Source organism: Xylocopa sonorina, chromosome 12, assembly GCF_050948175.1.
Source record: "Xylocopa sonorina isolate GNS202 chromosome 12, iyXylSono1_principal, whole genome shotgun sequence".
Lineage (NCBI taxonomy): Eukaryota > Metazoa > Arthropoda > Insecta > Hymenoptera > Apidae > Xylocopa > Xylocopa sonorina.
The window spans coordinates 4,526,109-4,541,252 of NC_135204.1; the positions used below are offsets into that span (position 1 = coordinate 4,526,109).

At 43.1% G+C, this 15,144-nt stretch overlaps 1 protein-coding gene across 3 annotated transcripts in view; it reads right to left on the reverse strand.

The window, feature by feature from the left end:
* LOC143429771 (nucleolar protein 4-like) overlaps positions 1–15,144 on the reverse strand; it is a 119,727-nt gene that overhangs the window by 36,822 nt on the left and 67,761 nt on the right. For all 3 annotated transcript variants that reach the window (XM_076905538.1, XM_076905537.1, XM_076905536.1), the window contains exon 2: positions 3,565–3,619. In XM_076905538.1, coding sequence (XP_076761653.1) covers positions 3,565–3,619 — 55 coding nt within the window. The remainder of the gene's footprint in view (positions 1–3,564; positions 3,620–15,144) is intronic.

The window sequence follows — 15,144 nt, forward strand, 5'->3', positions numbered from 1 at the left end:
CGGCTGGTTCTTCAACCGTCACCAACAATGATGGAATTAATGTATATGTCAGGATTTGAAAGCCACCCTTCCCACGTTGACAAAGGCATTCACCGCGACCCCTTCCTGTTTGCTCGGACTGCATGAAACCGACGATCCAGCCGACCTCGAGCGCTAAACCCTGACGACCGGTAGAAGTCAGCCAGGGTCATCTTATTCTTGGCATCGATCGATTTTTCGAAAGAGTAACACGCGAATGAATATCCAAGAAATAACACCTTTAAACGCTATTTCCATCGTCGACGCCCAGAGGAATATCTGATTCTGTTTAGAAAAACGGGACAAAAACTTGGCGAGTGTGTGACATAAATGGCACCTGTTACCGACTCGATTATGCGCATAGCCAGTCACTATTAACTAACAATTATCCGCACGTGTAATCTGGTACAGCTAGACGTGAAATATAAAAACAATTTCATTAGTCTAACAGATATATTTCTAATAATGCAGTGACCAGAGGCACGACAGACAATTCTATATTTAAAGTATCGTATCGTTAAGAGATTGACTCGAATTTAATTGCAAACGAGATCGAGCAAGTGTGATATCAAACAGAAGAATTAATATTCTAACTCGTGACTAAACTATGTCTCCTACAAAAAGCTAGCTGGTACAATTGAACATAAAAAATTACGTTTAGAACTTGTCTCGCAGATCAGTCCGCACCTGTTCGTAGTCCCACTTCCGGTAGAGTCCATCGTTCGCACGGACGCGAATAAACTGAAAACTGTCGCGGACAGAGAGTTCGCGAACCGATCGAGACGCGACTGGATAAAAACAGGAATGGAGAACGCGAATCTAATGATCGAAACCTGCACGAGGGCGTATCGCGACGTCAATCGAGCCGCGTCGAAGTTGCGGATCGATATCCGCCCAGTGATCGGCTGAGAAGCTCGTCAACCCTTCAGATCACCCTCCGCGTTGCGCCGTCGATCCGTTTGAGCGGGAGAATTAGCAGTGACACGTAGAAGGGCACTCGAGTCTCGAGCCACGCCGGAACGAAAGCGCGTAAAGGGCGAGAGAATGTCAGTGGGAGAGAGAGAGGGAGAGAGAGAGAGAGAGAGATTGAGAGAGAGAGGGGGAGAGAGAGGGATTTATTAGCAGTCGGATAAAGTTGGCGGGTGACGGGAGCGGCGTGACGTCTAAATCATTCAGCACGTTCAATAATGCAGGATCGCGACGCCACCGGAGAAGGATTTGGGTCAGGTTCCCGAAATGGCCGCGACCTGACCCCGTGCCAGGGGACAACGAACGTCGAATCGAACGATCCCCCTGCTGGAGTTCGTCGATCCGAGCGCAAACGCCTGCTCGCCAGGCTGATGAACGCGTGTAGGATGGGAATTGTGCGTTGGCATATTCTGTTTTCTTGGGCATATCTTTCAAAATTGTGACATTATCGTTTGGAAGAGTAGTTTATATCAGAGGTGGGGAAGCTTTTTATCGCTAGAGTGCCACATTTGAATCAGGTAGTAGCAAAGGCGGCTGCTATAATTTTATTTTATTTGGTTAAGTATATATATTGTATATATCGTGATCTATATAATTAGATATTAATTAGTACAAGAGCTAGCCTCTATGAAAGCTGCACTAGAAACTGACGGAGACCACACCGTTACGTGGACTTGTGTCTTATGGAATTTGAAAATTTTTTACTCTTGATGTAGTGTATCGTGATTTGAGTGTTTATTCGTCTTTAAATTTTTGTTTTTCTGATTTATAAATTATTTTTTTAGTTAATATTGCGACTTTAAGGTGTGTTTCGAAAAAAGGTAGAATATATTTTTTTTGAGAAGAATAACTTAATATATGGTGTGTTGAATATTTAAAAATATGTAAGAGTGACTTTAAGGGTTGACTTAGTAGTCGGTTGTTTTGATATGAAATCTTAACAAGAATTCCCTGCACATTTGCAAACAAATGATCATTGTCGGTTCGAATGTAAGCCTCTAAATTGTCTTATTATAAAGTGTTTTGTTTAAAATTGTCATTTATATTTGAATTCATTAACGGCCCTGTTTAATATGCTACATCAATTTGCACTAATTTGATCGTAATCCACTGTTGTGTTTAATCAAAGTCTATCGTAAGTAGAATGCCGCGAAATGGAGCCATTTTTAATTGGACAGCTAGTTGCTCGCACGAACGCCGTATCATATGCAAAATCAATTAATTAATTGTCATTTGCGAAAAGTATATTCTATTATATGACTATTATGTAATCTAATTATAATTTGTATCGGTGCTACAGTTGTTATAATTAATTATAATCTGCTTTCGTGTTAGATTTGCAAATTAATCGTGTACCTATTAAATATTTTGCACTATTTATGTAATTAATGAATTGTCGTCTCTCTCCCTCTCTTTCTCTCTTGCACACGTATTCGTAATATTACTAAAATTATCTCAAATTAAATCAATGTTTACAATACACCGAGTGGCGCTTCAAAATTTAAAGGAAAAAGCTCCTTCGTGTCATTTGTGAAACAAGTGAAAGAAATAGCCTTGAACAATCGACGTTGGTTTTAATCGTATAACAGAACGCTATGCATCGTCTTTAAACTTTTCTTTGCTTAATAACAGGATGTGGAAAAAGATTCAATTGCGTAAGGATACTCGTAAGAAAATAATCTTTGCAAGAATTTAAATTTAACGAACAGAATAGCTAACAACTTTTAATAATTGCGACGAGACCTGCGATAATCGCAACTGACTCGTCGCCATCGCTAGGTAGGCTCTCCCTTTGATCCAAACCAGTGCATAATGCATTCACTTCGTTTTTTGCGAACTAAAAAAAAAAATAAAATGTCTGCGCGTCGATATGGTGACACTAGTGCAACGATAAAGCTGTTTTATTTTCAACTTTCTCCTAATTCAAATTTATATAACGTACCAAAGCATTTTGCCTGATTAAACTGGAACCAAAATGGCGTGGTTCGCGCGCAAACCAAAACTGTTACGAAATCACGCGAAGTTACTTCAAAGTGAAACGTTTAACATCGGAAGCTACATCGATTTCTTAGAAGATCGTCATCGACGGTATACGATTCGATCATTCATGGAAATTCACAAGCGAATTTAAAATATACTCAGGTAATTACCGTGATTAACATATCGCGCACGAACACCTTGCACCAAAAGCAATTAAACGAACCGAATTATTCATCCACAGCATAAAATAAGTAAACTGAGTAATTTTTCAACAAAATATTCGAGATCCCCGATACTCTCGAACCACAATTCGCGAGCAATTAAAATTCCTTGGCACAGCCTAACGCCTAACGTCAATCTTCATACGCGGGGAACTACCGCCACGGCGAACGAAGACGAACAAAAAGTATCCCAACATGTGTACACACAAAATTTTCCTGTTTCTTTAGCGCGCGAATTTTTCTACAGCATCAGAGCCACGTCCATGGCGCGCAAGAACAGGCGCAAAAAACCTCATCTTACAGCCCGATCGCCTCTGACACGAATGGAAAAGTGACAAGGTCCACGATTATACGGTTAATGAAAGGTTTTGCTTACTCGAGTAGTGATCCTCCTCGGATATGTCGGCTGGCTCCGGCGTCGAGATGTTTTCCTGCAACAGAATGCAAACGCGTAGCTAGTAACGTGTACACCGCCATTTGTCGCGGCTCGTCGAACGGTTTCCGCGCGCGCGTTCCACGCGACACCGTCGCCAGACGTAGGGACAAAATGGCCGCGTCGAGATGTTGGAAATTGCCAACCAGGGGTACGACACGACTCTTTGATAAACTGTGATATCGTAAAATGGTACATTACTTATTGTTCGAACGAAATTTCTGTGGATTTCTGGTTAACTGGATTTTTTCAGCGATGGTTTCATGATGATTCAGTATAGAAATGATAAACAATGTTTGATAAACTGTGATATCGTAAAATGGTACATTACTTAATGTTCGAACGAAATTTCTGTGGATTTCTGGTTAACTGGATTTTTTCAGCGATGGTTTCATGATGATTCAGTATAGAAATGATAAACAATAGGAAAATTAATAAATATTGATTATAAGTTATTATTTGTATTTGTTGTCGAATAATGCGTATGGAATCGTATGGTTTTCCTGCAACAGAGAAATCTTCTGGCAACACTGGATGCGTGGTACATTCGAACTTTCTCGCGAACGATTCGCGCGTACTTTCTGCGCTACTGTATCCTTAAATCTTAATCAATGACAATATGAAAAAAATAAGAATATAATAGTTCGTTCTTGAGTTACTTACGTAACTATTACAGACATCGTTGCAGTTAAGTACTCTTGTACTATATATGGTATGAACTGATATTTGGAAGTATATAGTGGTAACAGCCTAGAATATTACTAATAGCACTTGCAGTTATTGCACTAAAGACCAACCTCCGAAATTATCTACTTAAAACCAAAACAAACTCATATTAATATGTTCATTAGCAATGGCGGCTCGCGTATAGGCACTGTAAAATTGCAGGACCTTCTTTTCTTTAATTCTTTCTTTATACTCATACAATATATAATCTTCAAGTTTAATATCAGCAGCCATTCCCCATTTTACGAAATTATTGGAACTATGCAGCACCCCTACCAATTCTAGCCACGAGCCACCATCGTTCATTAAAATCTCACAAAATGCAGCTTGTCCCGCCAAATATGAGTCACCCTGTACATCGCATAAAACTCGTCGAACAAACCAGTAGAAGACAAACCGTTTTGAAAATGAGCCTTTTATATAACAAACCTGCTACTCTTTAATTCTTTCTTTCTACTCGTACAATATATAATCCTCAAGCTTAATATCAGTAGCCACTCCGCATTTTACGAAAAAGATACAAAAATTTTTAGAACTATGCAGCACCCTTACTAATTCTACCCACGAGCCACCATTGTTCATTAAAATCCTAGAAAATGCAGCTTATACTATACATCGCATAAAACTGGTGGCAACAGACCATTTTGAAAACGACTAACCTACCCGAAACGTTAACCAAACATCTCTAACCGCCTAGATGCACGAACCAAAGCGAACCTAATCTGGCAAAAGCCAGAAAGGCGTCGCGTGAAACCCGTCGCGGCGTCGCGGGTAACGCGAGTCCGTGGAAATGGTCGAAGTGGGTCGGTTTCCCTGGAACACGATTATTGAAAAATTGAGAGGCCGCAAAAGCGAGGCGAGGCTCGCGGGCCCCGCGGCCGAGCGTGCACGCTCGACGGTGTCCGACGCGTTTCACGGAATCGCAATTGTCTTTGTCCGCCGATTGCGCCACGCCGCTCGCCGCACACCGACGCAGGCTTCCCGTACACCCACTCTGAAACACGGCCGTGGACTTTATTGTCCCGGATCGAGAGCTGGCGGCGGCTCGCGGCTCGTCCGGACGCAAATTACTTACGCCTCGGCTCGACGGCGTGCCGTGGGAGAGACGGGATCGAGGCACGTCGAGAATCCCGGATCGATACCGTAACGCGGTGGAAACCGCAGGAGCAGCCTGGATCCGAACTGCCCGCCGCGGAGTTCGCGTCACCGACGATCGCGACCTCTGCGACGGTTCTCCACTGATTTTATGGAAGGCTCGCTGGTCTTTAACTGTAGTACCGTTCGACGCAAGAAGATACGGGATGTTTTGCTCCCTTCTGCGTATGGAATTTATAAATCATTCATTTTTGTGATTCTTCATATTCTGCGTTATTGTATTCTTAAGACTTAATAGAAAATAGGAAAAATGGTAACGTAACAGTTGGTCCTTATGAAACAGATCGAAGTTCTCCACTGATTTCATAGGAGGTTCGCTGGTCTTTAACTGTAGTACCGTTCGACGTGAGAAGATACGAGATGCTTTGCTCCCTTTTGCGTATGGAATTTATAAATAATTTATTTCTGTCTTTTTTGCTTGTTCACGATTCTTCATATTCTGCCTTATTGTATTCTTAAGACTTAATAGGAAAGAAGAAAAATAGTAACGTAACAGTTTGTTCTTAATATTTTATGAAACAGAAGATCAGAGTTCTTCACTGATTTTATGGGAGGTTTGTTGGCTTTTAACTGTATTATTGGGCACGAGAGTGTGCGGGACGCTTTGCTCCTTTTTGCGTATGGAATTTTTTAAATCATTCATTTCTGTGATTCTTCATATTCTGCATTATTGTATTCTTAAGACTTAATAGGAAAGAAGAAAAATAGTAACGTAACAGTTGGTCCTTAATATTTTGTGAAACAGATCAGAGTTCTTCACTGATTTTATGGGAGGTTTGTTAGCCTTTAACTGTATTATTGGGTACGAGAGGTTGCGGGACGCTTTGCTCCATTTTGCGGGGAATATGGATCTCCATCTCGTTTGCATATCTTCGTGACAAAATTATCTGGATTTCTTAGAGAAAAATTCTTTAAACGGAGTCCTGTAGATTGTCTATAAGATTTCTGTAGGACATTTGAAATCAATTGTTCCAATCGCTGGAGATTTAAATTTTAGATTAAGTTAGGTTAAGCTGGAATCAGGAGTCTGGAATCGTTTGAAGAATAGTGGTTGATTTGAGGATAATCTTGTAGATGTTTCTTTGCTGCGACTGTTGGATAAGTTTCTCGGTACGTCGTGTGTATAGTAGTGGACAACAGAGATAAGGAAATGTTCGCCAAGGTAATTACCCGTGTGCGTTTAAACAATTTCCTACTGAAAAGAATTTTGTACATTATTCAACATTCTTCGATTCTACGATTCATCCTGCGCAATATTAGCTGTCGTTTAATCTCTCGATCGGGGTTATTAGACTTAAATGTCACTCTCCGTGCGCAATAAATATATTGTCGACGATAAGTACGTAATTACTATAATGAGAGAGTATGCAGGTCCTGCGTGCCACGCGTAATGTCTTCATTACTTAAAAACTATTACCTGGCGAGAACAAAAGCTTTCCACTTAACTGCTCTCGAAAGCTGTTAATGAATGACCGCGGTTCTAATAAGTACTCTCGCGTCTATATACACCGCGCACGGAAGCTTAACAGATTTTATTCGACACAGAACTTAATCCCTGCTTTTGATCATATTATTCAATTTCATTTCGCTGTACCCATAACGTGGAACCTGAATGGTAATTGAGACATCGATAATACTCGATGAAAAACCTAACTCCCAGCAGTCCAGTAACCTGATTTACATCACATGTGCATGCATTCCATACACGTTACAATGCGAACCTATTATTACACGCAACAGGGCAAAAACTCACGTTTTAATAACGAGTCCTTCGCATTTACACACTTTGCATCATCGTGATTCAAAAGCATCGCTATATAAAACTGCTCGAAGACCTGTATTCCAACCACCATCTCATCCAACTAGTTATACACTTATCTCAAATCTACCATCCATACCCACATGCTATATACCACCAAAGTATGAAATTACCGTTCCACAGAGTTGCTCAGTAACCCAATCAACCAAACCCACGACGAACCCAATACCAACACCCAAAACGATCTTAACGCTCGATTACATTCCAATTAAACAAACTACCAGCTCCCAAGCACCTGAAAACCCCATCGAACCGCGTGAAACCCTTCGCACGCCCACGGAACGATTTTCTTCCGCGCGCATACACACGCGTGCACACAACCCCAGCGACGTTTCCATCCAGGATCGCGAGGTCATCGTATCCTCCCATGCAGCGTCCGCGCGCCATCCCCGCGTCGGGGTTTCCCGTTGCGAACGAGCGGCGCGGCGGTCGATTTCGCAAGGCGTGTGTGCACAGGCAGCGGCTGGACCGACCGAGCGCCGCGGCTCTCCTATCTGTGTCAGGTCTCGTGTTGCAACTGTGCAGAAGGTCGACCGGTATACGCGCCGCGGAGTGCACAAGCCAATTGATACCGGCCGCAACTTTGTCCGATGCTGTAGGACGACCAGCACGCTCGGCTTGCACGCGCATACCACGCCGCAGCCAAGCAAAAACCGCCGCTGATGTAACCGAGGAATTCCGCGCGCCGCGAGCACGTTCGGTTTAAGATCCGCGGGTCCGAATCCGGGTGCTCGCGTTGCTTTACGAGTGGATCTTGGAGGTTCCGTTGGATGATGGGCACGTAGGTTAGTTGGAGAAGGTTTATTGCGCAGGGTTGTTTACTTTTTAGATACGAGATGTAAGGAATTGGAACAATATGGCTGAATTCAGAGCAAGTAGGGGTATCGAGTTCGTTTAAAGGTTTCAGTTCAAGGTGAACGAAGAACTTTTGGGATTGGATGAAATGTGTTCGTTTGGTAGACTTGATACTGTATTAAGGTGACGCTGTGTTGTGTAGAAATTGTTTTCTGTTTTATTGAGACTTAAGTGCAAGGAGAATGATAAATAGTAAGGAGTGGATATTTGTATATTGTATGTCTGTTCTGTTTTAAGTGGGCATGTCTAGTGGAGCAGTTTGGAAATGAAGATGTTGTGCAAAGGAAACCGTTTACGACTGATATATTAATTAATCATTGCGTAGCACCGATTAAGCGGTAACGACCACCTACGTCTCGGGGCTCACGACTTAATCCGCGGAGCCCGCGAACGTCGAGATCAAAATCACGCTCGTATATCAATATCCGCGAAAGCCAGCGACTCTTCCAGCCGTGCTTCAAATTCATTAATCCTCGACGGGCACCGCGCGAATCGAATGAAGAGCGAATAAAACAATTAAGAGAGGCATACGCAACCGACCGCAGAAAGCTCGCAAGCCGTCCCTGCGAGAGGGAATTGATAGTCCAGATCGCGAATAAAAGGTGAATCCATTAACCCAGCTGCGATATATCATTTCGCCTACTAGTATCGCGTGAATTGCGCAATCATCGAGGGGAGGAGGGAGGGAGGAAGAAAAAAAATGGAAACGGAAGAAGAAAAAAAGATCATTGACACGAATACTTCCTTTGAAGAACGGGAGGCCGATAAATTATCGTTACCGTTTCCTCCATTCGAAGAAATCGCGATGCCCAACGATCGTTTCTCCTCGTCCCAGCAACAAGGATTGTGAGATCTTCAAGCGTTCCGCGTAAGCGAGGTCCCATTTGGGTCTCTCGTGGAAATCTAGCTTAATATCGTACGATTTTAATATATTATATAGTATAATATATAGAGAATGTATTATTACACTATTCTACTATTCGACTGCAGTATGGTGCTATAGTACACCATCCTATTTCTCCATCATCACCTTTGGATTTCTCTAGGCGGCCATTTTTCCCAATTCCAACAAAGCTACCTTCATACATCATCATCAAATGATATTGCTCTGGATCTCTAGAGCACGTGTGGATAACTCAATTGCTCTTGGACAAAGCAAAGAGCATTTAATATATATATAAATTGATACTCTGCAAGAGTTATAAGCATAATTAATATTAAGAATATTAGTTACTAAAGAAAACCACCTTGTTTTCCTTTTTTAATCATAACAGAAAAGAATTGCTATATTTTGCAATAAACATTTAGAAGTAACTGTTTGCTTTCTTTTCAGGAGAGATGAGATAGAAAGGAATCGTATACATTATTTAAGCATCAGCTATTTGCGTTGCAATTTTTTAATACCTTAAAAGTATTACAAAAACAAATAAAAGGTTATCTATCCTGATCAAAGTGCAACGATTAATATAGTAATGTATCAGCTTGATATCTTCTTAGAAGAGTACGCTTAGCTGCCATCGAGCTCCCTGTATCGCCCTCAGGATCCAAGAGCACCCAAGAGCGCCCAATCCTGCGTTAGAACAAGACTCTGCTCGGTTTCTCGACGCGATCCAGGCATCTCGCGTGTACCTTGGTAACCCAAGTGTCCTAGGCAGCTCCACCACTTCTAGGGACAGCTATCCACCGACAGTTTCCGGTTACGATACTCCCGTTCAGGTTGCTGATGATCGGGAACGATCGAAAAGCTGGCCACCGCCGGCTCTGCTTTTAATAATCGGTGGAATTTATTGGCTGCCAGCTGGTATATACATCCTCCAGCTACGGCTTCAACTTCCAACAGGGCTGGTTATTTTAAGAATCTTTCATTAAGAATTTAATATTATCCGGCCAGGTAGCCGTTTTCGATCCTCGCGTCGTTCGTTTCCGCGTCCACGTCGTTCGCGCAACGGGAATTTTAGAGCCGAGGTGATCCGAGACCGAAGAGCTTTTGCATGTCCCAGATTTAAATTTAAACGTACGGATAATTAAGTATTTTTAACAAAATCAACGGTTTCTTGGAATACGATCTAGTAAGTGGTGTCCATTTTTATCTATTTTCGTTACGTTTCTACTTTCTTTAATCTTTCATTTGTATCCATGGAAAGAGAAATATACTTCGCTGCTCGAATAGACAAACATTTTGCTTAAATAAAATAAATAAAAATAAATGATTACCCAGTAGTGCTATAATAATACAATAATAGAGTTTATTATAGCAAAAGCGTCAAATTTATAAAATATAAAACTAGTCAATCTTGAAGTCACCCATTACTATAAATGATTAACACAATAAAAAGGAATTAGCGCCATTGTAAAGTACACATAATAAAAATCTGTGACACATAAATTGCCTAGCGATTGTATAAATAGACACACCCCCTTAATGAATCAGTCGCGAATAAAAACTGATGAAGCAATTAATCGCGCGTCAAATAAACCAAAAGATCCCCAAAATTAGTGTAATTACTCCGCGTCGTAAACATTGAAAAAACCAATAATGATTTTGCATTTCCAAGGGATAGGATAGCAATCAAGCGTCGTAAGTCAAAGGATCGATAGCGATCTCCGCGTTCTGCCTTTCTTAAGACTCGTCCGCTATCAGTGATAACCGGTTACATGGCTCGATTGATGGAGCGGCCTACCAGCGTGATTAAATTCGTTCGAGGATCGCAATTAATTCAATCCGCGCGACTTGCCCTTGCTCTTTGCCGCGAATAAAATTCGCTGGTATCCGGGAAACGCGCGACGGTTGAATTTTTGTCAGATCCAACGATAAGAGTCGGTTATGTCCGCTTGTCTTCAGTTTCCGCAATTCGAACACGAACGTCAAGCCGATGAGAAATTGAACTGCTTATCGTTGCTCGCTTATTAACGCGTTTCGTTGCGGTTCACGCGTCTACCGCGTTTCAGAGCATTGTTATTTAACGCTTACCCAGTACGAACCCACCAAAAAACAAATTTGTAAACATTCTCTCAACCCTTTTCGCTATTCACTATCAAAATTTTACATTTGTGCGTACATGTAAAATACGTCACGTATGAAAAGCAACTGGTGCGTCAAATGACCAAAAATTAACTCTGTGATATTTCCTAATTATTAAAAGAAAATATGAATGACACATTTGGCTAAAAACATTGTGCTTAGAAAATATTATAACATGGCTTAGCAACTGTGACGTGATACGACTAGAAACTACCAGAATTTCCCAAAATCTTCAGTAGGTTCCATCGAGTTCTCTGTGATACTTCATAATTATTAAAAGAAAATATGAATGACACATTTGGCTAAAAACATTGTGCTTGGACAATATTATAATATGGTTTAGGACACGACTAGAAAATACCAGAATTTCCCAAAATCTTCAGTAGGTTCCATCGAGTTCTCTGTGATATTTCAAAATTATTAAAAGAAAATATAAATGAAACATTTGGCTAAAAACATTCTGCTTAAAGAATATCATAGCATGGTTTAGCAACTGTGACGTGATACGTCTAGAAAATACCGTAATTTCCTAAAATCTTCAGTAGGTTCCATGGAGTTCTCTGTGATATTTCATAATTATTAAAAGAAAATATAAATGAAACATTTGGCTAAAAACATTGTGCTTAAAGAGTATCATAGCATGGTTTAGCAACTGTGACGTGATACGTCTAGAAAATACCGTAATTTCCCAAAATCTTCAGTGGGTTCCATCGAGTTCCGGCATTGCGCAGAAAATTCGTCTGCCAGCAGCGACAGCGTCCGATCGCCGGAGTTAACCCTAACCGTATATCATGCGACGACAGAGACGAGGTATCCTGAGGTCGCAGGTACTAATGAACAATGTCCTCTGGCTTTCTCTCTCCGGCGGAGCGTCTATCTTCTCTCTTTCTCCCCGCCTCACCTACGCACGGGCCGCCCCACTTCCGGCGGATGTACCCTGATAAATGAGAATCTCTGCGAGCGCGCGGCCAGTCGCTCGTATACACCTACGACGGAGCGCACCGTGCCGAATGAGTAACGAGCCAGGGAGAGCCGCTCGACTTCGAGGCCGGCGGTAAGAAGAAGCAGAGAAAGAGAAGAACGCGGGGTCGAGAGCTGCCTGTCGAGCGGCCCGTCAGACTTTTCGATCGGCCAGCAGGAAGGAAGCGGCGAGTTAACGATTTCGCCGAGTCGCTTACCCAATGACACTCGAGAATTTCATGATTTGACCTTGCCTTCTACGAGATCAGAAATCGATCTTGTCGAGAAAGCACAAAAATTGGCGAGATTCTAAAGTACAAATTATTTGTTTAAAAATTGCGCGAGCAAGACTAATTGATATCGATATCAGCATTTGTAGAATCAGTAGAATACATATTGGAACAAGTGATAAAAACAGAGGAGAAACCAGATGGCCATTCTGTAGGGAGGGAAATTAGTTAGAGCAGAACGAGCGTCTCGAAAACCGTGTTCGCGTTACCAGTTAACTCCCTTTCAGTAGCGCTCGATGCGTCATTGGGTAAATTGGATGAACGTATCAACATCAGCAGATATCTTACAAGATACTGTAACACGTGTACACGTGTACGAAAGCTCAACCAGTTTCCCATTCAAATCGCGCGGGGTTCTAGTGAAAAAAGAGAGGAAGAATGGCGACTGGTTCCAGTAGCGGTCCTCTGACAGCCGGTGAAAATAGAGCACCTCTGACGAGGAGCTACCTACGAAAGGATGACGCGCCGTCTCTCCTCGCCTCCGTGTCCACATCTCGTTCGCACCGGCCGCTAATGTAGCGGTTTCAAGGCTCTCACCCCGGGATCTGTATTTGTCGCGTGCGTTAACAGCGGTGACAAACCGCGTCACGCTGTCCGGCTGCGTGAAACAACTTTGTCCTGCGATTCTCACGTAAGAGAGAACCGCGAGGAGCGCTGCGAGGGAACACGAGACGAGGAACGGGAAGAGCGCGCGCGAGAGAAAAATCGAAAATTCCCGCAGGGTGTGGAGGGAAAGGGGGTAGGAGAGGGCAAAAAAGGATGTGGTCGACGCAGGACCGGACTGTTCCCGACCCGTGGGCCTGGAACCCGGCCTATAAGGGGAAAGAAATTGCCCAGAACCGGGCAGGGCGATGGAGAGGGGCAGGGAGTTGCACACGGGCAGGGAGATACGGTTGGAACATTTGTTTAGTTGGCTGCAATTAAGCCACTTGGCGGCAATTGTTTGTCGCTCAGCAGAGAATTCCGCTCCCACCGTGCGGGTACGCGGTCATAAAGCGGGCGCGGACGCGTGTGCGTGGCTGCGCGCGCCTTGTGTTGTACCAACTCGCGCTACCAACACGGCAATTCCAGACGATAAAACCGAGCGAGTTGCCGGGGTTAGGGGTCAACGGGGTCCAGTAGCCGGTGTCCGACCAATAAGCGGCCGGCAACCGGTCGGACACGCCGCGAGATCGGCTCAGACGATTGCTTTTTGTCTTCGACGCGCCCTGAGACGGATGAATTGCGGGCCGAAGTCACGCGACCAGCTGCTCCGCGCTTTTATTGACCGACGATCGATCCGTCGAACACCATCGTCGCCTAGCCGTAATCGACGACCGAATTTCCAACATGGGAACGAGAACGATTCAGATCGCATTCAGAGAAACGAGATATCCCCAACCGTCGCTGTAACCTCTCTGTCGACCGGTTTGTAATTTCCAATTTGCTGGATTTTTTATGGCCACCGCTGCTGCGAGACGCGGAGAACGCATGCGCAGAGAATTATCGCGCCATCTGCAAGTACTTGTTATTTTCTTTCGACGCTGCTATACGGGATTCGCGTTCGAAATGTAAAATGCACTTATATAGCATCGTATAATCGTATGATCGGTAGATTTCGTGTAGTATATTGAATTTAGTGTGCCTAGTGTACATTCGTATGACTACCACGATGGTATGCAAAGTCTATGGAAGCTGTAGAAAACCTGCTTCCCTTGTACTTTCTAAAATATAAGTAATAAATATTTTGAGATTATTTTTGTAAGAATAATTAGTAAATGTCATCGTAAGTCACTATTACTATATAATACTGTCATTGACGATTATCTCGCACATCGAATACTTTCATGTATTATACAATTCAGTCTTCAAACGTGGTTTCTTCTCAAATGATAAAATTCATCGATCTTAGCAACGCTTCAATTCATAAAACTTTAGTGCATACTATGAGAAACACGCGAAAAAAGCGAAAAATCGAAGTGAAATCGATCTCGAAACTGTTCACTTGAAAAAAACCGAACGGCTACCGAGGAGGATTCGCGCGTACAACAGGTCCGCTCGTAAATCGTTGACGGAAGGTCGCACGGTTTGCCAAGGCATCCGTGGTGGTGGCGTCCGCGGTCCAACCGGGGAATAAAAGAAATTGGGCCATTAGGACTCGGGAATCGGCCGGCTGGTTGATTTAGTTAGCCGTTTCGACCCGCACGCTGGATAATGGACAAATGATCGTGGCCTACCGGTGATTTCAGGGCCGTGTGTTTTGACTGGCTCGAACCACCTAACGGCGAGATCCACCTCTCTTTCTCCTTTCTCCGTTCGTCCCTGTCGCGCTGACTCCTCGGCGAGCGCCTCTCAATTTCGGCTCATTTGCCTACCAAATCCGGCGGCCTATAAATACATGGCTGCTTCAACGGTGAACGGGTCTCAAGGTCACCGGTAATTACCTCACCAACGACTCTGTGCCCTTGTGCAGGCGCTTCTCTTTCTCCTTTTCCACGAGCAGATCTACTTTTATCGTTCCCAGCGTTGCACGCGATCGATTTCTTTATCAACACATACTATAGCTATTCTAACAATATTTATTCAGCTACATTTCGCATAATAACAGAAAATTTCTCGTATTTTGTTATTTTCAAGATTAATCGCGATATTAAGCTAAGTTAGATCTGATTTTAACGATCGTCGACGTCTGAAACATCGCAGTCCTCGAGAAACCC